The sequence below is a fragment of the Carassius gibelio genome, chromosome A7, assembly GCF_023724105.1.
Source record: "Carassius gibelio isolate Cgi1373 ecotype wild population from Czech Republic chromosome A7, carGib1.2-hapl.c, whole genome shotgun sequence".
Lineage (NCBI taxonomy): Eukaryota > Metazoa > Chordata > Actinopteri > Cypriniformes > Cyprinidae > Carassius > Carassius gibelio.
Genome location: NC_068377.1, coordinates 25,135,150 through 25,157,979, shown reverse-complemented (window position 1 = coordinate 25,157,979; position 22,830 = coordinate 25,135,150). Strand labels below are relative to the sequence as shown.

The following is a 22,830-nucleotide window of genomic DNA, read 5'->3' as shown; positions in this document are numbered from 1 at the left end:
TGCCCAACACTAAATAGAAAATGCCCAATCCTAAATACATAATGCACTATCCTAAATACCAAATGCCCAATCCTAAATACCAAATAAATTTTCGACTTGGAATTTAAGTTTCAAATTTAGATTTTTAGTTTTGGTTTAAGACTTTTAGTTTTAGACTTTTAGTTTATAATCTGACTCAATATTCCTCCATAGAAGATGACCAGTAGAGTGACGCATTTGATAGCAAGTTTTTAATCAATGGGATTCAACTCATAATTTCATATAGAATACGCTTCGTTATTTATACAATATAACGTTAATATTAAGACTTAAAGGCTATTTGCAAAAAGTGCCCGAATGCACATGAACATATCTGCGGGGCAAACTCATATCTGTATGCAAACTCCTTTTGTGGATGCGTTCTTCACGAAACAATGCGCAGAAATACGGCAGCTAAACTCAAAAAATTCACAGCGTTTTAATATAATGGTCTTCTCATTATAATAGTATCTATATAACAGTCATAGTTATTAATAATATTCTGCATTGTAATTTGATCTGCTCGCGTTGTGCGCTGAAGAGATATCACTGTAGTAGTAGGCTACTACAATGAAGCGCTTGACTCAAAACCAAATGCATCTTATATCAGGTAAATAATATATACATGATATATACAGGCCTACACCGGCTGAAATGTTTTGAAATCACTTATACCCTAACTGTTCAAAAAAATCCAGTCTCTGTCTGTGTCAGTTTGAATCTTGGTAAAGTTTGAAATCCCTGCCGCCAATATGCTCTTCTGTCGGTCACGGATTATGCGAGTGAAACAAAAAGCTCACTTTAAAATATTAATTTAAAGCTTCTTTCTTTTCAGATTCTTACAGCTTCATCATTATAGGCTCAATAATAACTTATTGGGATAAAACCGGTAGTTCTATGTGAAATCAGACATCTGAACTCCCCCATATAGTCAAAATCGCATAATCAATAACCCGAATGTTCGACTGTTAGGTTTATAGTCGAATCAGGCTCCTTGAATCACAGCATCAATTCGTCGAATATTCAGGGTCACCCCTAAAAGATACTAATAAAGACGATAAAATAAATAAAAAAATTAAAGTGTACTATATTAGTACATAAATAATATTAAACTAAATTAGAAATGTAAAATATCTTTAACTTAAATAACACTAACATTTTCATTTTTTTTTTATATTTTATATTCAATTTTATTATTGTTATAACAATGACAGCAATGGTAGCATAACATTATGGTAACTGAGGAAGTCATAAGCAACAGTGAACCCTGGGAGCTTTTTAAGTGGCTCTGCTGGAAGTGACACCACAAGCTTCGAATGCAGTGAAGAGAGAATATACAACAAGGCAGTAATCAAGAACCTTTGTCGTCTTGCTTTTTTTTTTTCATACAAGGATAACAGAATGTACTGAGAATTACAGTCTCACAGCGGCTATTAAAGGTTACAGTTTCAATAATATTCATACATTTTGCTGATGCTGTTTGCTTCTATGTATCCTTTCAATCAGATATATAAACCACATTTCCCAAAGCCCCACATTCTCATTCCAGCTTGGAATATGTGTGGCAGAACATGATGTATAGAACTGATCTTCGTGTTCTCTCTCTCTCTATTCTCCCCTCTGAATTTTCATTATACCTCAACAGTGTATGTTGTGAATGGAAGCAGAGTGAGCGTGATGTGGTGAGAGAGAATGAAATAAAGCATTTGGAAGGTGAGTCATACTCAAACTCAATAGCCTTATACGAGTGCAGCATGGTGGGTGAGAATGACGTGCAGACTCTATTCTAGAATCAGCTGTGGCCATGAAAATAACATTCCAGGGTCCCTGACTAAACTGGTCCTCTGCTCTTAAAGATTCACACCTCGAAGTGATAAATTGTTGGGCTCAGATTAAGATGTTGCTTTCCTTTCATTGGATACACATACACACACACACTCTCTCTCTCTCTCGATTGCATTGTGCATCTGCTGTTATTATTGCCTTCAGTTTGGGTATACAGTTTTCCTGGGCCTGAGATCCTGAACCAGGCCCATGAACCAGAACATGGTTGCATTCCAATTGTATTAGGGGCAATGATGTGATGCTTATTTGTTTTGTTCCATCTATTCAATAATGCATTAAACACTATTAAATCACACATGCAATGACCTCTTTTAAAATTCTTATATGATAAGAAGAATTTATTTTGGGTTTTCATTTTATTATTAAAAAATGTTGGGTAATATTGTCCTGATTGGTTATTTTAATGACAACAACAACAAAAATCTGTCCTCATTAAAAGGACAAAATTCTTAGAAAAAGATTGTACAGGCTATATTTTACCAAAAATCATGTGGAGCAATCTACATTCAGAATGCAGAAAAAAAAAACAGGAAATGATATCATTGAGAGCACCTCTGTAGACCCTGACTGTGAGCCAAGGTTTGATGAGGTAAAGTGTAATGCGCTTCAACTCCCAAAACAATAATTATAATATTTAATCCTGTAATACCCAAATATAGAAAAAATGAGCAATATTTTTTTTACCTCTCAGATAATGTTTTAGGAGCCCTCTGGTGTAGAAATTAAAGATTTTTTTTTTTTTTTTTACATTTGAGTAAGTTTTTAGGGGAAATATTATTCCAGCGTTGACCCTAGTTAGGAGCAGAATTTCTGTTTTTGTACTCCCTTTGTCAGAACAGATATACAGAGCATTTAAGCACACATTTGCAGGGTTGTTTGCTTATTTAGCCCCATAACAGTATATATCATGAGTAATAATGGCACAAAAATCATATTTTATTATGAATAAACATTCATTAATACAAATATTGAAAACAAATGTATTTATAAAACTTTTTCTTCTATCACTTTCAATGTGGTTTGAATGAAGCCTGTGTTTACATGCAGTGATAGTACCTAAGAGGCACAGGCAAACATTGCACTTGCTACAGTGTGTTTGTGTATCCATTATTGCAGTGTCTGCGGCATCCTCTCTTCATCTTTACTGTGAAATGTGCAATCATGTCTTTGCGTACATCCAGTGGGGGGTGGTTCCCTAGAGCTCTTGGCTGGGGGACTCACATCTGTTGAGGATGGTCTGTTCTGAGGATCCAAAGGGCTCCCTGATGTCTCCTTCTGTGTGCATGTGTTTGTCTTCCCTGAAGATGGTCACCCTTCTTGGGTGTTGTGTTGTGTGTGTTCACCAGGATGAGAGAGAGGTTGCAAGTTGTGCCTGAAACTGTCTCCTGTTCAGTATCTCTTTCTTAGTCATCTTCAGAGCTTTACAGTCCAGCTTGTAGAGGAGCCAGGCATTAATCACAGCAAGGATGATGGTGCGCCAGAAGATGTAAATGTACCAGCGGTGGCATTTCATGGGGAACTTGTACTTGGCAGAAAAATGATTCCAACAAATCCACACCTCCCATGTGTTTGTTGTAGGTACCAACAATGTAAGGCCTCTCAACATCACTGATGGTTTTGGTGGCTTTGTCCCAGCGCTTAATCTTCTGCACAGATTCTGGTCCAGCAAAGGATGACACAAGTGTGACCGCTTTGTTGTCATACCATTTGACAGTGCAGATGTTGTGGTTTCCTTCCACTCCGACATCAAAGCTTCCTCTCCCCTTTTTCTTCAAGCTCTTCTCCTCTTCAAGGTTGCAGTTGGGTAGGTGTACCTGCTTCACTGCTCCCACATGATGGGTTCCACGCTCAAGGAACTTGACTACCACTGGGACACCGGTGAAGTAGTTGTCTGCGTAGATCTTGTAGTTTTGACGCTCTGGAAGTGTGGAGGCGAGCTTCATCATCACAACATCACCTGACGGTCCAAGTTCAGATTTGGCTTGTCGTATTACATCTACACACCCTTGGTACACAACAAAGTCACAAAGCATGCCAGAGATTCCAGTTCTCACGCACAGTTTGAACCCCCATGGGTGTGGTTTTCCCCCCAAAAATCCAAAACATTCAGAGCCTGTTTTTCTATCTTTTAATGCTCTAAACTGCTACTTGGGCAACACTCATAAAAAAATCTCAGGATCATTTAGAAGTTAAAAAAACAAACAAAACAAAAAAAGCTACAAAGAGACAGTGAGTTTCAGATACTGCTCTAGATGGAGTTTCAAATGCCACATACAATTCATTCCTGTGTTTAATTATGGTCTAAGCTAAATTAAGTACAAATTTAACAGAAAAGCACATTTATAACTTATCATCTAACAGTTTAAATTTATATTTCTGACCATGTGAGAAGTGCAGTGTCCTTATGTAATGTGTAAGGAGCACAGGCTATTTTGACTACCACTCTGGCCCAACGTTGTAAAATCATAACATAGACTTAACAAGTTCTAAATCAAATTTGATTAATGTTTTCCAAAATAACTAAATATGTGTGTGTTCTAGACATTATATATATATGTGTGTGTGTGTGTGTGTGTGTGTGTGCGTGTGTGTGTGTGTGCGTGTGTGTGAGAGGAATTTCTCTTACTTGAATCTTGACAAATCCAGTCATGCCAAACAAGGAGATGAGCTCAATGCAAAGATTGCAGTTAAGGCAAGGCAAGGCAAGTTTATTTATATAGCACATTTCGTACACAATTGAATTTCAAAGTGCTTTACATAAAAGAAAAGAAAATAATCATGAAGAAAAATAATAACAAAAATAAAAACAACCAATTTTAAAACTTTGGAAATGATTTAAAAATGTACTTATTTAAAATGAATTTAAAACAGAATAGAAAAGGTTGAGTGAGTTCATGGCCAGATGAAACACTTCTATCCTGTGAGGACAAACAATAGAACACATTAACTATGTAAATTTGGTCTTGAGAGAGAGAAAAAAAAAAAAAACATTTTAAGGCCTTTTTTTTAAAATTGATAATTAGAAAGTGATATTGTAATTCTGCAAAAGTGGCCTTTACAGGCAGGGTTAAATAAATACATTTAATAAGTTTTATTGTCATGTTTCAACATTATATATATATATATTTACATCTCACCTGTGTTGGTGAGATGTAAATGTGATCTCTTTGCTGTGAAATGACTGGGGAGGTCAGTCCAGATTTATTCTGTTTCTGTTGAGTCGAGGAGCTGTTAGGCTGTCTCTGTGCATTAATGAGCAGGATTTGGCCAAAGCCCTAAAGATCTCACCCTTCTGCTGGTTAGTCAAAATGATTACCATGATATCTTCGTAAATTACAAAGGCACAGCACTCACTCACAAAGCAATATATGGCACTGTAATATAGTAGAAAGAAATCTAATGGAAATGAAATTTCAGATTCAAAATCTGAAGAAACATTATAGATGTTATGCTGCTGCCCTTTCTTCTTTAGCCCATAATGGGTTATGACTACTACAGACCATACATGTGACATGAAGGACATCTTCTCCTGGTTGGTGACATGCCAAGGCTCCAGTGAACTCCCTCTACTTAAACTTGTTAAAATGAGAATTTAGTGTTGGCTTTCTATAGCCATTGACTCAGGTAGTTTCATGGCAGAACTATCAATTAGTTGCTTCACAGGGTCTTGTTAGCCTGTGTCTTCTCCAGCCATCATTAAAGTTCTGACTCAGAACACTGTGTGTGCCTAGAGAGAAGAACATCAAGAATAAGAGCGCACTGCACTGTAAAACCCAATACGTGAAGGTAACTCACAACATTTGATGAAACCAATTGCCTGAAAACTATTTACACTAACTAATATTTATGAGTCCACAGTATTTCATAAAGTGCCCCTATAATGCTATTTGAAAGGTTCATAATTTGGTTCTAGGAGTCCCCAAAAACAGGTTTATGCAAGGTCAAAAAACACATAAATTCTATTATAATATACATTAAATTTTAAGTGGTTTTTCAACAACTCAAACTCAAACATTTGTTCAAAGATTCATCTTTCCAAACCCCTCCTCTGTGTGACGCTACTCTGCTCTGATTGGTCTGATGACCCAGTCTGTTGTGATTGGTCTACTGTAACGCATGTCAGAAATGTAACATAGTGTAAAGACCCACACATTAATGGTATATGCGTCAGCCAAACACAGAAGTGGAGTACAGATAAATCACTGCAGTTTGTAAACCAATATATTGCTCCATCCTTTCTCTTGACTCCAAGTAATAAGAATGAGAGACATTCTATATTAATCAACGCATTTATAGACAAAAGCTGATTAGCAGCACTATAATGTGAGTTCACAGGAGACCTACAGCTGTACTATACACAACAAAACTACAAATGTTGCACACTCAAAACATTAAAGCAACAATTATTCATCATATTTACTGGTTATGATTCAGAGGAGCAAGATGGGATTCAAATTACAAACGACTCGTTTCAGAGTCAACTCTTTCTTTTGAGAGACAATAACTTCATTTCCAGCTTCCGAATGGAACCCAGGGTATTTTTTTCTGCGATGCCACGCAAGCACACAAAGGAAATGGTTGGGATCTGGATGCAAGGGTGTAGGATGGATGCAAAAATGTGTATCAGCCAAACTGTGACTGTGTTTGTCAGGGTTTTGGTAAGGGAGGAACTCAAGTGCAGACAGGGATCACAACACACAGGGTTTATTGAAGACAAAAGGGGAAAACAAAACCCACGAGGGGGAAAACAATAGCTAGGGAAAAGACTAAATAACCAAACAAGACTGGGCAGACAAGATAAAGACACTTAACACTAACTATAAACAAACACTCACGGTATTACAAAGACTTCTTCAGGGATGACAAGGATTACCTCACGAGGCTGACAGGTAGCAACATATATTTGGAACAGTTTGGGGAAACAATCACAAATCACAGTCACAAATCTCAGATTACAAATCTCAAACGTGGAACAATCATAAATGATGAACAATGAACCGACGAAAGACAGAGCACACTGGGAGATCTAAATAGGGGAACTAATCAAGACACGACAGGTGGCACAGACAGGACAATCACGACAAGACTAGGATAACAAGGGGGGCGGGGCAAGGGAATGAGACAACACAAGCACATGGCCCAAAGACAAGGCCATGTGCTTGAACACAAAACACGGGTCTGCCATGATCCTGCCTCAAGACTAGGAAAAAATCAAGGACACGAGGGCAGAATCATGACAGTGTTGTGTTTTGAGCGCTTCGGTTTGCCCTTCGGAGGAAATTGAATGCACCAATAATGTGCTGCACACAGGACACAGAAAAAAAAAAATTATAATTAGGTGGCAAAGTCATTTGACTGAATTCCAGTAAATGCAAAACAATTGTAATGCTCGGGTTTTCGCCAGTTATAACCAGTGAATGTGGTTTACAGGTTTTATAGAAAGAGAATGATGTGTGCTAAAATGATCACTGTAGAAATCTAATAATTAAATGGTTGCTGACGAAATAGCTCAACACGAGAGCCATCGAAAATGCAATGATGTGAAAGAAAACTTTTGCTCAGCAAGAAATTTATTTTTTAAAATTTTTTTAGCTGCTGTTTAAAAGTAATTGTGCATGTGCTAGGACAGTGTTGCAGGGTGGCTTACCTTGATTAGAAAATACTTTTATGCAGTAAAAATACCTTTTTTTAAATGTCACGTTGAACAGCTGCATGGAAATTGTCAACACTTAGCACCTTAGCGATGTAGTTCAACAGCTTCAGAAGAGGAGCCAGACCACATCATAGAGAGTCAGAGAGTCTCCAAAAAGAAGATGAATGCAATCCCAATAAGGACCCTTACCTTACTGAAAGCTCATGTCACTCATAAAGACGTAAAAGCAGCCACACATTTCCCAACAGAAGAAAATCTGCTGGTTCTTCTAAAGGACTCCAGTGGGAAGTTGTCTGACTTTAATTTGTGATTATTAGATGTCTGAAACATGATGCTAGGTTAAGAGAGTATGGGAAGAGACGGAGCATCTACATAAAATCTAACCTTCATTGCCCTGAACTTGACACACCTCTGCTCGTGTGATCACATGAGGATATCCAGTGCTCCTTATTGCACACCTGGCTCATTTCATATGAATTGGACCCCCAGGAAATTACGATGCACCTGCTCAAACAGGCCATGTGGATTCTTGCTCCCTCTAGACTTGAGAGATGCAGTTGTGCCTGAGGCCCACTGTCACCACACCACTCTTATACCCTTTATTTCTCTGTGCTCTTCTACCCTCACACCAGACATGGTGCTTCACACACATTCTGCTAGCTTAGACATGATTATAGATGTAGTGCATTAGAGAGAAAAGTGTATTATCCACAAACACCTATGAAATCCCCTTGTTGTGATAATTGGTATTAAACTCCTTGCACAGCTATTTCAAAACTCAGAGTACCTTAGGCTTGTTTCTAAAGATTAATGCAATCTAGCTGTCATTATGTCATCAACATAATAGTTTCACATTATTAAAAGGGTAATTTACATCCATTTCTCATCTTAAAAAAAAAAAATGATACAAGCTAATAATTTGTTTTCCAGTGCGTCTTCCTCACAGAATCCTCAGATGGGATAGGTCCTGTCCCCTTGCTTGTTTAGAGTGAAAGCAAAAGTGACATATAAAAAATCTGTAACATAGCTGGGTTTTCGACAACGCAAATCATGCTTTTAAGATCATCTTAACACTCCGTTTCTGAATCCAGTTTGATTTACTTTTTATTAATTAATGGATAATGTGCAGTCAGTCATTATTGCAAAACAACCCAAACAGGTCAGATTATTTTATTTAAAATTTTGATTAAATTAATGAAACAATGTTGATAAAATAAATTAAAATAAAACACACCTGCCTTGTGCAGTTTTGATAAATTAATAAATTGACACAAATTATTGAAATATTTTGTTAGTTTACTTACAGTGTATCATCCCAGAAAATGGTCATGATATCAGACATTTAAACACTAATACTGTGGTTGGCCAATCAAAATAAAGTGTTCCAATGATCTACCTATAGAACTTTTTTTTTTCATTCCATTATGTATTGTGTAATTCCAGTTACTCTGATAATCTATTGAATAATCTGTTTAAATTGCAAATAATAGACTAACAGTTGGTCCTTTGTTATCATTAATTTAAGAACATTCCTGTGTGCTACTTAAAGAATAACACTTATGGGAAACATGCCATTAAGATGAAGTACTGCTTGTGTGTTACTAACATTCTACTTTCAAGTCTTCAGGGAAACAGGTAGGTTATTATCAGACAGAGAATAACAATTCATGCGGGATTATGCAACACAGAAATTCAGGTTTTTGTACACCTCTTACACCACTAAAAAGATTTCTCACAGTCTGGCACAAGGATCGGTCATTTTGATGGATGCGAGAGTTAAAGATAATCCGTTCATGCTCCCACGCCTATTTAGAATGTTTAATCCTTTGTGTTCCCAAAATAGCAATGCGTTTAGTATATTATACACTGCAAAAACTAACTTGCATGGGTTGAGGTACAATGACATAAAGAACAGAAGTGAATTTATTGTACCCACTCAATTTAATGCTGATTGCAAGTTGTTTAAAAAAAAAAAAAAAAATTAAATAAAGTGTTTCACCAAGTGGTGGTGGACAAGAGGTGATGAAGGGCTGCTTTATCTCTCAACAGAGGCATAACTCACAGCACACGTGGTGTCCATGACCGAGTTAAAAATGTAGTTATAAATGTGACAATAAAAGCTATTTATCCAAAGATAATTGACTTCAAAAAGTTCTCTGACATTTCAATCAGTGTTTTATTCCCTTGGAAACCCAATTTATGGTAGTAACATTTACTAATGGTCTTAAGAATGATATAATTGGTAACTTTAGAAACACAAAAGTCACAATATCTCTTTATCATTCAGCCAACAGCAGTTTCTTCAATGGCCTCATTCATTTGTTCTTGGAGGAGAAGAGAAGAGAGAGAGGAAACCAACACGACCACAGTGCCTGATGAAGTATATTTGCATAATGTCTGCTGAGCAATGTGACAAGTGTTCTGCGGTCAGCTACTTTTATGGCCACTCTCCTCCTTTTGAAATTTTTAACAGAGTGATTTGAAAGGCTCTTATGTCTGACATGTAATTGTTCATTTCTGCCTTGCTCTGTCTCTGATACATCCTCAAATTCCCCATCACCAGGCTGGGGACAATGACAGCTCTGTGAGGATATGACATGGTCTGACTGTCTGTCAAATATCTTGCTGTTTCTAGGGTACTTGCATTTGAGAAGTGGATGAGCGCCATCTAGGACCGGATGCTCCTATGCTCCATTAAATGTTCTGCCTTTTCAAACATCATTACATATTTCCTAGCTTTGATCATAAACATCCGCTGTCTTTCGCCAGTAATTCTCTCTTTTTTTTTTGTAGGATTTACAGTACGAACAGTTTTGAGATGTCAGTCACATTTCTAGACACTTGTTTTGCTGTTTTGAGACATTTAGGATGGATGGGCCTGGAGGAGGGAACAATGAAGCAGGATGATGGGGATTAAATGCAGGGAATGGAGACGGGTTTATCTGACTTGATCAGGCCCAGAGAAACTGTGGAAAAAAAATAGAGAGAAAGCCTAAGAGACAGATGAAATGAGAATGAGATTGGCATGAGGTGCTGCAAGACCAGACATGCATACAAATCTCACACTCATCCATGTAAGTTAATGCATGCCAACAAAAATCATGTGCTTGAGTTAAAATGCATTTGCTTAAATGAGATATTATACTACAGCAAAAGAATAATTATCAGTAGCCTATCAAATATACTGATAGTGGAACCTTGTTTATTTCATTGTATTTAATTTGTACATATTTATCTTCTAATATTTAACTTGTCAAAATTCATTTTAAAGGAGAGAGGGTCTAATGTGCTAGAGCACAGAAATGATCAAGTTTAACATGCTTGATATATTACTAATTATTAAAAATAGTAGTCAGCAATGTAAGATTTCATACAATCACTGCTGAAAAAAAAAAAAAAACTGAATCCAGCCTTAGCTGGTAGGCTGGAGTTCAGCTGTCTAAACAGCAGCTCAACATCAGCTTGGCCAGGCTGAAAGACCAGCTTAAAACTAGCTAAGACCAGCCAACCAGCATTGTTTTTATCAGTAGTGATATGCATAAAGACCCTACCATTTTACAGCAACTTTAGTTCACAAAAAATGTAAGTTTTTCATAACATATGATTTTCATTTGCAATAAACAATTCTAAGATTTGTCTTTAGTCACTTACTTTCCAGTCAGTTCCTCAGCAATTCAGTCTTCTGCACTTGCTTCCTGTTCTTGGCTTGAAACTTCTTTTGAATAAGTACTTGCTTGATAACTGTTAAAAAGAAGTATGTTCTCTATAGAATGAATGTGTGCAGTGTGAATGCAGTCCGGATGTTCTACATCTTTCATATTGTTATTGTCATGTGACCTACCCAACACCAGCTGTGTCACTTCACTGCCATACACAAACCCTCTCCTGTAGCCTCACTGTAATTTAGACGGTCACTTCAGAATATCCTCAGAAGTTGTAGCTCATCTACCTTTTGCCTACTTTTTTGGAAAGATAATTTTCTTTAAAATGCAATGTGATGAAGTAAAAGATCACTCAAATTTAAATATGTTAATAACGTAGATATACTGTACTTAAAATTTATACTTAGAAATTTATCAGGAGGATACTAAGATGATTTTAAATTTGACAGCTGTTTTTGTCATTGACAGTGGTGCTGGCTCATGCTTTTAGTGCTAGATTTATTATTATTATTATTATTATTATTATTATTATTATTATTATTATTATTATTATTATTATTATTCTTGCTGTGCAAAACTTTTCTCCATTGAGTGGACATTTCGGCCCCTGAGCAAAAACATTCTTTATGCCAGACATGTACAGCGCACACACAAAATGTGAAACTTTCAACTTTAAAGTGACAATTATATTTAATTTGACCCTTGATGTTATTAAATGATGCACATGTTAAATTACCTGAGTAAACTTTTTTGACAGTGCTGTGTTGCCAATAAATTATATATATATATATATATATATATATATATATATATATATATATATATATATATATATATACATACATACATATATATATATATATATATATATATATATATATATATATATATATACATATATATATATATATATATATATATATATATATATATATGTGTGTGTGTGTGTGTGTATATATATCATCCAATCTCACTCAGAACAGTTAAATTCTTTAATTTTAATATAATATAAAAGTAAACTGAAAAATTTAAGCTGTTAGAACTGAACTGAATTGAACAGAAAACAAACTGAAACATTTAAACTGGGATCTGTAAGATAAACATAATATATAAACATAATATACAACTTGAACAATGTAAATTCTTACAGTTATCTACATTACATTTAGCTGACACTTTTATCCAAAGCACCTTACAATTGCTATATAGGTCAGAGGTCACACGCCTCTGGAGCAACTAGGGGTTAAGTGTCTTGCTCAGGGACACACTGGTGTCTCACAGTGGATTCAAACCCAGGTCTTTCACACCAAAGGCATGTGTCTTATCCACTGCACCACCAACACCCTAAACATCTAAACATCTAAACATCTAAACATCTCTATGTAGCCGGCTAGAGTTTGCACACTACCTGTGTGTGACTGTAAATGTTTACCATGCATCTTGAGACAAAACAAAGGCACTGATATATTTTAAGATCAGTCAGAGCAAGTTTATTTCAGTTTAAATAGCTAAAATTTACATTTTGTATCTGGGACTAGGCTTAAGCCTCATCTGAGAAACTGGGGGCAAATGTGGCTACTGAGTGTGGGTTTGTGTCTCAGTGACATGTAGTGTCTTGCAGTTGACTGTAATTATGGGCGGTACACTGTCTGTGATCAGTAACTCATCACAAATTCATTATAATCTGTAGTTGCCCTGACACTCAGAGCATGTAGTGGTTTGTTGTTTGGTATGGATAATGCCCGGTTTGCCAGAAGAACATTATGTGGTGGCTCTGTGGGCATCTGCTGTGTCTTTTGAGGATCTGGGTTTTAGGAAATGTATTTGTTAGTATTTGAGTAGTGGTTGTGGTGTACTATGCACTCCGTTGCAATTTCATTGATACTGGTGGGTATTTCTGCATTTTGATTAAGTGCTTGTAGAAACTGCTTGTGTGGGTAGGAAAAGCATGACGGTGTGCATGTACAAACAAAATTATGTGTATACAATGTGCAGAGCCAAATTATAATGTGTTGAGAGAACTCTGAGACTTGTTTTCATTTCCTACTCAAATTGGCAGAATACTCAGGTGGTTTATGTTTGCACCTTGCCTATAAGTTAAAAGGCACAATTCTCTGTAAAGCTCTTTTTTTGGAAATATATCTTATATATATAGTGAAAAGTTACAAATAAATTTGAATTTAATATAAAACGTGTTTTACCTGTTTGCATGTCATTACTGTTGCATTACTGTAATACTGACTAGACAAAAGACACGATGTGATATTAATACAATGTAAATACTTACTATGCAGGTATTAATTGAATATCTTCTGTTGGCTTTAAACCAATGACAATTTAATAACCAGTTGTTTGTTAAAGGGTATTGCCTTTTTAGTTAAATAACAGGCATCTGATATCTCTGTTATCCTTAGCATTAAAAGGTTTGAAAAACCCTGTCTTGTGAGACCACCAAGTGTGAGTGTTTCCACTTCTGCTGCCTTTAAACGACGAATCAAACGTCTGTACAGTCCCAAGATGCAGTTCTGAATTTACACAAAAGATGGCGGTAAGTGATCGCTTTATAACCTGATCTCCTGTTTTCGCTTGCTATATTGAAGGATCAGTGACATTACTTTCAACTAGGCCGTCTGTTTCTTAGCATTACACGTATTTTGAATATGATCCATTCTACAGTAATTGTTGCAAACCACTGCCAGGGCAGCTTAACACGCTCAAAACTGTGGAGATGATTGTGGACTTCAGGAGAAACCCCCCTGCACTCCCCCCACTCACCATCATGAAAAGCACTGTGACTGCAGTGGAGTTATTCAGGTTTCTGGGCACCACTATCTTTTAGGAACTGAAGTGGGCCATTCACACTGACTCCATTGTAAAAATGCCCATCAGAGGTTGTACTTCCTTCACCAGCTGAGGAAGTTTAACCTGCCACAGGAGCTGCTGAAACAGTTCTACTCCACCATCATTGAATCCATCCTTTGCACTTCAGTAACTGTCTGGTTCAGCTTCTAAATCTGACCTCAGAAAACTAAAGAGGGTAGTCCTGTACTTATCCAGAGTGAGCAAAAGGGCTGGCAATTTCACTCTGGACCCCTCACATCCAGCACACTCTCTCTTTGAACTGTTGCCATCTGGTCGACGCTACAGAGCTCTGAACACCAGAAAAACAGAGACAAGAACAGTTTTTTCCCTCAGGCAATCCATCTCATGAACATTTAACAATAAACACAACTTATACACTTATTTATCTAACACACATACTTAGTGTACACTTACATTTTGCACATAATATACCTGTACATACATAACTGCTTTTTTTTAATATACTGGTCACACAATTGTCAATTTGTATATTGTCACTCCTTACCTACAGTACTTATTTGTATGTATATATATATATATATTTTTTTTTTTTTTGTATTTTTTATTATTTTATTATGTGTTTTTTGTTCTGTTGCTGTCATTCTGTTGCATTGCGGAGCTTCTATCAAAATATATATATTTATATTTTGCACATTGCACTTCTTTTCTTTTTTTTTTTTTTTTGTCCAGGAAATTTAAATTTGTGATTTGATTCTGCTATGAGGGTTTGTTGTGAATTGTGTATTTTCCTCAACAATTTGCATTGGATAAAAATTTCAGCTTAATTGATAAAATTAAATAAGATTAAGATTAAATTTTGACTCTTGTTTACTTATCATTTTCATCATTTATATAATATGAAGTCTGAATAATAGTCAGGAGAGAAGTAGTTTTTTCAACTATTATCTTTAAGAATTTTAATTATTTAATTCATGATTTTATTTTATTTTTTATTTTATTGATTACTTAAAAAAAATTCATAAATAATAGTAAAATTGTGTATTTTATAATTCCACATGCTGTCTGTGGAATTGTGTGGAACGTGGTCTTTTTAGAAGACTGTAATTTAGGCCTTCGCTGTTTGCTAGTTCTGTATGATCTTTGGTGATTATTGGTTCTACCTTCTTTTACCACCACTTGTGTTAATTACAGTGTTTGGGTTTCTTGCAACAACACATAGTTTCTGATTTGTTTTAATGTATTTTTACATTGTAATGTCATGTATTTTTAATCATTAAGCTCTTAAAATTATGACAAGAATGATGGTCATATAATGCCAAATGTAGTACCGTTAAATTAATCTCAAATTTTCTACATTTAATTTTTAACAAGGAATCTCGTTTTTTATCTGTTACTAAATCAGATTCTGTCTTTCTTTTCCCCCCTCATTATCAGTTTTCTTTTTTATAATAAATCGTTATAACAATAGTTGATACTGTATTTTGTGTCTATATCTCCCTCTCCCCATTCACTACTTTGATAACCCTGTTTTGATAGTCACTGTCTATTTGCCGTGGGATCTTGATATGTGCCATTCAAATGTGCTCTCACCCATGTCATTTCCTCTTTGGGTCCTCTATCACAACAGGCTGCACAAGTGCCTTTTCACTGGTTAGTTGTCACTTTTGCTAATGCAAATAGTATTTGCATGAAAACTCATTGCCTCGTGGGCCTTTCCTGCCCTTGAGACTGAGACTGTTGCTGCTGCTGCACATTCCAACAATCAGATCGAACCCCTGAATCAAAATGATGGTCCAGGCCATCAATTATACTATGCATGTCATATTTCCACACTCACACAATCACTTAAAGAAAGTGATGACAGGTTTTGACAAAGGAGCTGGAGGAGCTCCAATGCTCATCTGTTTCCCAAACATGCAAACTTGATGGTGGCTGCTGACATACAGAGCATATGAATTCAACATACCTTATAATTATTCACAGACCCAAAGCAGACATAGCTCTATTAGCGACTAAATCAGAAGAACATCAAAACAATATACTAAAACAAAACATTAATTTGCCAGGGTAACGTCATAAGTTTGACAATGTTAACAATATGGGAAGATTTAATTTTACCCTGAGAGGAGTGCCAGTTCAGTTCAGACCATTTGTAGTTTACTTTTGGTCAACCTAAGGTTAAATGCAGCTCCATAGAAAACTATGTCCCTGTAGGTATCTGGGCATTACAGAAATTGTGATAAAAACACTGCAGAATAACATAGTCAAATGCAATAGGATGATAATGGTGTGAGGCGTAGGGTTTGGCAGATAAGATAAAGAGCTACAGTCTGGACAAATATCTGCCTATAAAAGCAAGCTTTAGTGATTTCAGATAAACCTGACGTCAGTGGAGCTTGTATCAAGGAGGTAACATGGAAGAACTTACAAAGCACTCTGGCCAAAAAATTTAACTATATTTTTTTCTCTGTCTCTCTCCTTTTACCCTCTTTAGTTTATGAGTCAGCGCCATGTAATGCCATGGGTGGTGCTGCAATGTGTGTAACTGTGCAGACATTTATGAAAACTTTATTATGGCTTATAATGCTGAGAAATACAGGAATATTGGCAGACTAAGATAGTTTTTCTCTTATGTTATCACAGACAGTTTGGGCTATTATGCAGGCAGAATGGGTAAAGTGTATATTGAATTCTCTTAGCCTTTTCAAATGCGACTTAGAAGACTAAACTTTGAAAAGTTCAAGTGGTGAAATATACTGTTAATATCTGCAAAAGATGGTTTTAAATATACAATACCTTGCAAAGGTATTTAGACCCTTTTCATTTCACTAAATTATAGATTCTGCATCTGATTCATTATTCTCTTAAAGCTCTTTCACATAAAGCTTTGAATTCTTATTATATCTTAACATTTTATACTAATTCTAATATTTCTCTATTTTTATATACATATGCTCTAACTTTTGTACTCGTCTTTGCTTCTGAAAAGCAAAACAGGCCAGTGTTATGTAGTGCTGTCAGTATGGTTGGTTGGTGCATCTTTTCTTTCTGTGGCTCAAATAGTATAATAGAGCATGCCACCATAGCAACGTCATGGGTTTGATTCCCAGGGAAAGCAAGCACTGATCAAATGTGTATCTTGAGTGTAATGTAAGTCCCTTTGGATAAAAGCATATGCCAAATGCATAAATGCCAGTTTACCTATACTCTGTTCTCAGCAGAACTGTTTGCGTTTGTACAGCCTTTATTCCTTTTAGATGTATTTTGGTTAAACTACCTTGAGATGGTAACTTTCTGAAATTGAACAAATAAGACCAGCTGAAATTGGAACTGGAACATTCTGATTGTGTACTCTTCTCTTGAATAATAACAGTTTTTATTATTATTGTTATTATTATTATTATTATTTAATCTGTTTCTTGTCACCGTATATAAATAAAGCTTTTGAATATTTTACAGTCATAAGTTTTCTTGCCTTCAGTTTCATACCATACAGATGAAAAATCATTAATATGTAGGTTCGTATTAACATATTCAGCACCTCACTGGCTGTCCTGCAGAGTGAAAGAGAGAGACAGAGAGAGAGAGAGAGAGAGAGAGAGAGAGAGAGACGTGTTTTCTACAGGAAACAAACCAGAGAGGGAGAGAGTGAAAATACTGTTGTAAGCGCCGTGTTTCGTCGCGGTTTTGTGAGTGTTTTCCTGGAAGCCGACGCTTAGCGAATCAGGACAGTCTGGGGCCCCGTTTGTTTAGACCCGGGAATCCAAGCTAAAGGTGTTTATTTGGTGTGTTTTTGGAGGCGCGAGGCTCGATACTCCGCGCAGAATGACCGTTGACTGGCCCAATCTGCTCATCGTTCGCGGGCATTAGGTAAGAGCACTTATTTACACCGATCAAGACTGAAAGAAAAGCAGGTAGCATAACGTTTCCTTTGGGGCACTATCAACAATAAAAAGTGCTGTAGCTTCATTAAAGTCCGTTAGCTCGCCCACATCACGTCTAAGTCTTCCGAGAGTCTGATATCATACTTGTTTTTAGGTAAAAAAGCAACTATCAACACCTCGGTGTGCTGGCGAAACAAACACCACGCATTTGTTTCGAGGGTCTTTTGGGTGGAAAGGAGGAGAGTAATGGCATTGCTGGCCGCCCGGATGCTTATGCTGGGGTTGTGGTGTTGTGCTGCTGCTGCTGCGGGAGAGGGACCGTCCACTCCGGCCACATGCTCTCCGCTGTGCCGCTGCGACGAGGACGGAGGAGCGGACTGCTCCGGACGAGGACTGACCAGCGTCCCCACCGGTCTCAGCACGTTCACATATTACCTGTAAGTCACCACAGTAACGTTTAACAATCAAGTGCATGCTGGGAACAAGTGCATACTGTTTGTATAAGCCTAGAAATGTTTGGCTCCCTTTTCAAAACGGGTTTCAGTGTCCATTATGTTACACGCTTCTATAACGAATTACTGCAGAAACATCATGTAGCAATCCCCCAAAATAATGACACATGCACTTCATGCAGTTACACAAACTAACAACAACTTGTCTTCAACAAGTTTAAAATTGTTTTCCAAAGTCAAGTAAGATCATTGATCATGTAATATCAAACCACGAGAAACTGTCCTGTGACTCAGAAACACACCTGTTTAGACTACACTTTCATACACATGTTTCATACACATCATAGCTGTAAGAAAGAATGTAACCAAATATTAAGGATTAGAGGCGGAAATCCACATTGAGAAGTACGATTGTTGCATTTAGATAAACGTCTTCTATATGAAAAGTCTGGCATTTGTTTTCAGACTGAAATTCATTTGAGAGATTTTTGGCTTTGTAGCTCAAAGTCCATCTTGGGCTGCTTTTGGGTACTTTGTGTGAGCGTAGCAGACTGAATGAGGTATGACCCAGACTGGTAATATAGAGAGGGCTGTTCATCCATTATTAACTACTGGCAGCCTTTAAAACCTCACCAGCCTGCTTTTAAACCCATGCAATATAAAACGGTAGATATTGTGCCAGTTATTTATATTTTGAGGTGAGTTGGGGTGCTTTTCTAGTGCTGTCCACAAATGACTTTCTCAGCAGTCTGAGTTTATTTTATATAAAATAAAACACAGCAAAGAACAAGTGTCTTATCATTTATTATACTTCACAGCATTAAATTAAAATTAAATTAAATGTATGCATTTAGCAGATGCTTTTATCCAAAGTGACTTACAGTGTATTCAGGCTATCAATTTTTACCTATCATGTGTTCCTGGGGAATCGAACCCACAACCATGCACTTGATAGCACAATGCTCTACCAATTGAGCTACAGGAACACGATTATACAGCATTATACATCACCATTTATCCGTGACCAACAAAGTTGATCTGCCGTGGTACAAGTCATTGTGGAGATTGAAAGAATTCCATCTTCTCTTGTTCCATTTTAATCTCCTTTTTGTAGTTTTAAATAATGATTTAATGATTTGATATTTATTTGCCGCCGTCAAGGCTATAATGTTTCTCTGACGAGCGGCTTCTTATTTGGCTTTTGTCTTGGTACTGCAGGTTACATTAGCAACATGACTAGCGGTCTGCATGTGTGCTGCACGTCAACGTGGACAACGACGCAGAAGTATAAATGAAAACTGATTCATAGCCTACGGCGTAGGTCAGACACAGAAGTATAAATCATCCTTTAAGGTTTAATTCACACACGATAACTATAATGCTAACTGTATTAGCGTCCACATAAATGCATGGTAACATTCTTTTTGATAGTATAAGCATTTGTGCCATCTGCAGTTGTGCCATCTGCCAAATTAATTGCTCAAACTCATTAAACTCATTAAAGGTGGATTCTTTCTGATTGGTTGTCGTGTGTTCATCAGCAGGACAAAAATTGGTATGAAACTCAGTGGCATCGTTTTTCTGTGTTGTTATTATTACAGCTGGAGTGTTGACTTCTCTATTCTTATAGAATTAGAATGATTTTTAAAACTTTGTAGTTATCATTATAGTTATCATCCTTGGTGAAATGTTCAGATTGCGTTTGAGAGGGGTGTCTTTTCACTGTTGCACTGTGGCGAGGACACAGCTGTACGTGTCACTAAGTGTGAAAGTTCCGAAACTGAAGCTGTAGAACTAGTAGAACGTGATGAGACAGAACTCGTCCACAATATCCACTGACCACCACACATATCCACCGTCTGCTGCCATCAGCTCCCATGCCTCACACACATGAGAGCGACTTCAGCGCTAGATTTAGCAACTTTCAGATGCTTTTAGTGGCTTTTTTCCATATAATGTATATACTGACAAACCTAGTGACTTTTTTGGATAAACCTTATCTATGATTCAGTTAGAAGATGTCATGATTAATAATATGATCAATAAATTAGTACAAAACACCGACTGACTGTTTGGAATTATAAATATGAGCATAGATTGTCTGTTAAGCATAGCTTGTCTGTTGTCTGTTTTTTTTTTGTTACTCAGACTCAGGCAGTGTGCTGCATGAGACAAAAAGTAATATAGCCAAAACCACCACCGCTCAACATGCATCTACTGTATATGCATGTTGATTTTATCAGACAATGCCACGATTATAAATGAGGTTAACATGTAATAATGGGTCGTATTTTGTCACTATTTAGAGTGGAATTTTTAAATGATATTCACAGTAAAATAGGGCATTCTAAGTAAATCTACTGCAGTAGACTATTTCCTCTCAGTCAGTAGAAAATGTGGTTTACACCTGGTCATGCACGGAAAAAATAAATAAATACCGTCATATACAGTGAAACTGGTATAATTTTGAAAAATGCCTTGATAATAATTTTTGGTCATACCGCCCACCATTAGTTTGATGTCTCCCTGGTTGACTTTGAGAACTTTTTTATCAGAATTATTCTTATCAGTTTTTTCATCTGTCTTTATACAAAAAGACTGGTTTATTGCTGGGCTGAGCCAGGGCCGCTGTCTGTGGCATGCGTGAATCACATCCCTCATTACACTTTACCAGCATTTATTGTGTTTTCACTCTGTTGTCATTAAGTGTGGTACTTCTCTGCCAAAGAAAGAAACGCGTCTGGAGGCAAGTGTTTACTCTGCAGCTCTCTCTTGGAGCCCGTACATTTTCAAAACAGCTTGACCGGGCTCTTGAAATATCTCTGCCAAGCTGCAGCATGTAACCCAATGCCAAGCTAAGTCCAGTCTGGAGAAGCGATAAAGCCAGAAATAAAGCCACAGAGTTAACACTAGTGGTGGCAGTGGCCATCCTTGATATCAGTGAATTATATGCAAATGGGGACTGCATTAATAGGCATCAGCAGGATGCTAACCCTCCGGGTTTTTTTTTTTTTTTAAACCTGTGAAACATTATCATTATTAAAATCACGTTGGTGTGCTTATTGACCAATATGAAATATGAGGCCACATACATTATTGTATTGTTTAGAGTTGGCATGAAATTAATTTATTTTTCTTTTTTGGATTAATTTGTTACACAGATGTGTCACAATGTGGAAAAAAATCTGTCACTACTTCTGCTTCATCATGATTTGGTATGAGAGTTTATTCTGAAAGCTATTTTAGTGATGAACATTGTCTGTATGTGAACAGTTTGTGTTTTAGCAGAGCCCTGTTTTTCATTAAACGCACATTACTGATCAATCCATGGGTGATGTTGAGCAGATGACAGGACATCTGTCAGTCAGTCTATGCAGTAATAGTCATGAGCTGTGAAATGTGCTGCCACCGTTCCAGCCGCATTTCTGCATCCGGCTGCATGGGCCCACTGCACGCTTAACTGCATTTCTGGTATTTATTTCTGTAATTTATAATAGTAGGGCAGTTCTCTCTGCCCGTCCTCTGGGTTGCTTTCAGCTGTCCCCACACTGTCTCTCCCCGCAGAGAAGAACAGAACTGGAGAATTAGCGAGAGAAAGGACAATAGAGGGAGGGAGTTGAAGTTTCAAGTTTATAAAAGTGTTAGAGAAAGAGTGTAGACACAGTCTGGTTGATCATTATTCTCCTAGTCCTGATAGCAGCCCTCAGTCTTGTGGGGTTAGTGTAGTTTGCTCACTTCAACAGGTTGTTGCGCAATGCTTCAGGTTAATCATACTCTGTTCAGGCAGAGTATCGAAGCAGGGCAAGCGAGAGACTTAGCACCAGCTTAAGAAACAAATATGCACTGTAGTATCGCTCCACACCAGAGAAACTTTGACCTTGACTGAGCTGTATGGGCGGATGTAACTATATACTTAACTCCCAATGCAAGTGGTTCGTAGCTTATTACACTCTACTTTCGATCAAATGGCCTTCATAATGTTTTAACAAGCACCTCATAAACATTTATCTTATGTTGTATAGGGAGAGAGGAGATATGCGTATCTGATGTTGTTGAAAACGTATTACTTGAATTTATTTGATAATTTTTGTCTTTTTATTTTATCACACCCTTAAAAATGAAAATTCTTGATTGCTATTTATGGTTCCTTAAGGAACCTTTAACATCGATGGAACCTTTTCATTCTACAGAAGGTATTTTACAGTGGAAAAGGTTCTTTAGATTATTAATATGTTATTTTAAGAACTGAAAGGTTCAGTAGATGTTAAAGTTTCTTCATGGCGCTATCAATGCCAATCAGGAACCTTTATTTTTAGGAGTGTATATGGCATCATTGCAAAAACCCCTTCTGAAACCTTTATTTCTAAGGTTGTAAATGTCTTAATTTTTGTAATGGTTGTTAGTTTTTTGACCTCTGTTATTTACTTTATCGGCATAAAGATACAGTAACCTTGTTACTGACTAAAATGATCATAAAAAATAAATACAAATAT

At 36.7% G+C, this 22,830-nt stretch overlaps 1 protein-coding gene across 1 annotated transcript in view; it reads left to right on the top strand.

The window, feature by feature from the left end:
* The first annotated feature begins 17,559 nt into the window (after positions 1–17,559).
* Positions 17,560–22,830, top strand: part of LOC128016938 (leucine-rich repeat-containing G-protein coupled receptor 4-like) — a 49,359-nt gene continuing 44,088 nt past the window's right edge. Inside the window, exons 1-2 of the mRNA XM_052601901.1 lie at positions 17,560–17,871; positions 18,040–18,322. Coding sequence (XP_052457861.1) covers positions 18,132–18,322 — 191 coding nt within the window. The 5' untranslated portion in view covers positions 17,560–17,871; positions 18,040–18,131. The remainder of the gene's footprint in view (positions 17,872–18,039; positions 18,323–22,830) is intronic.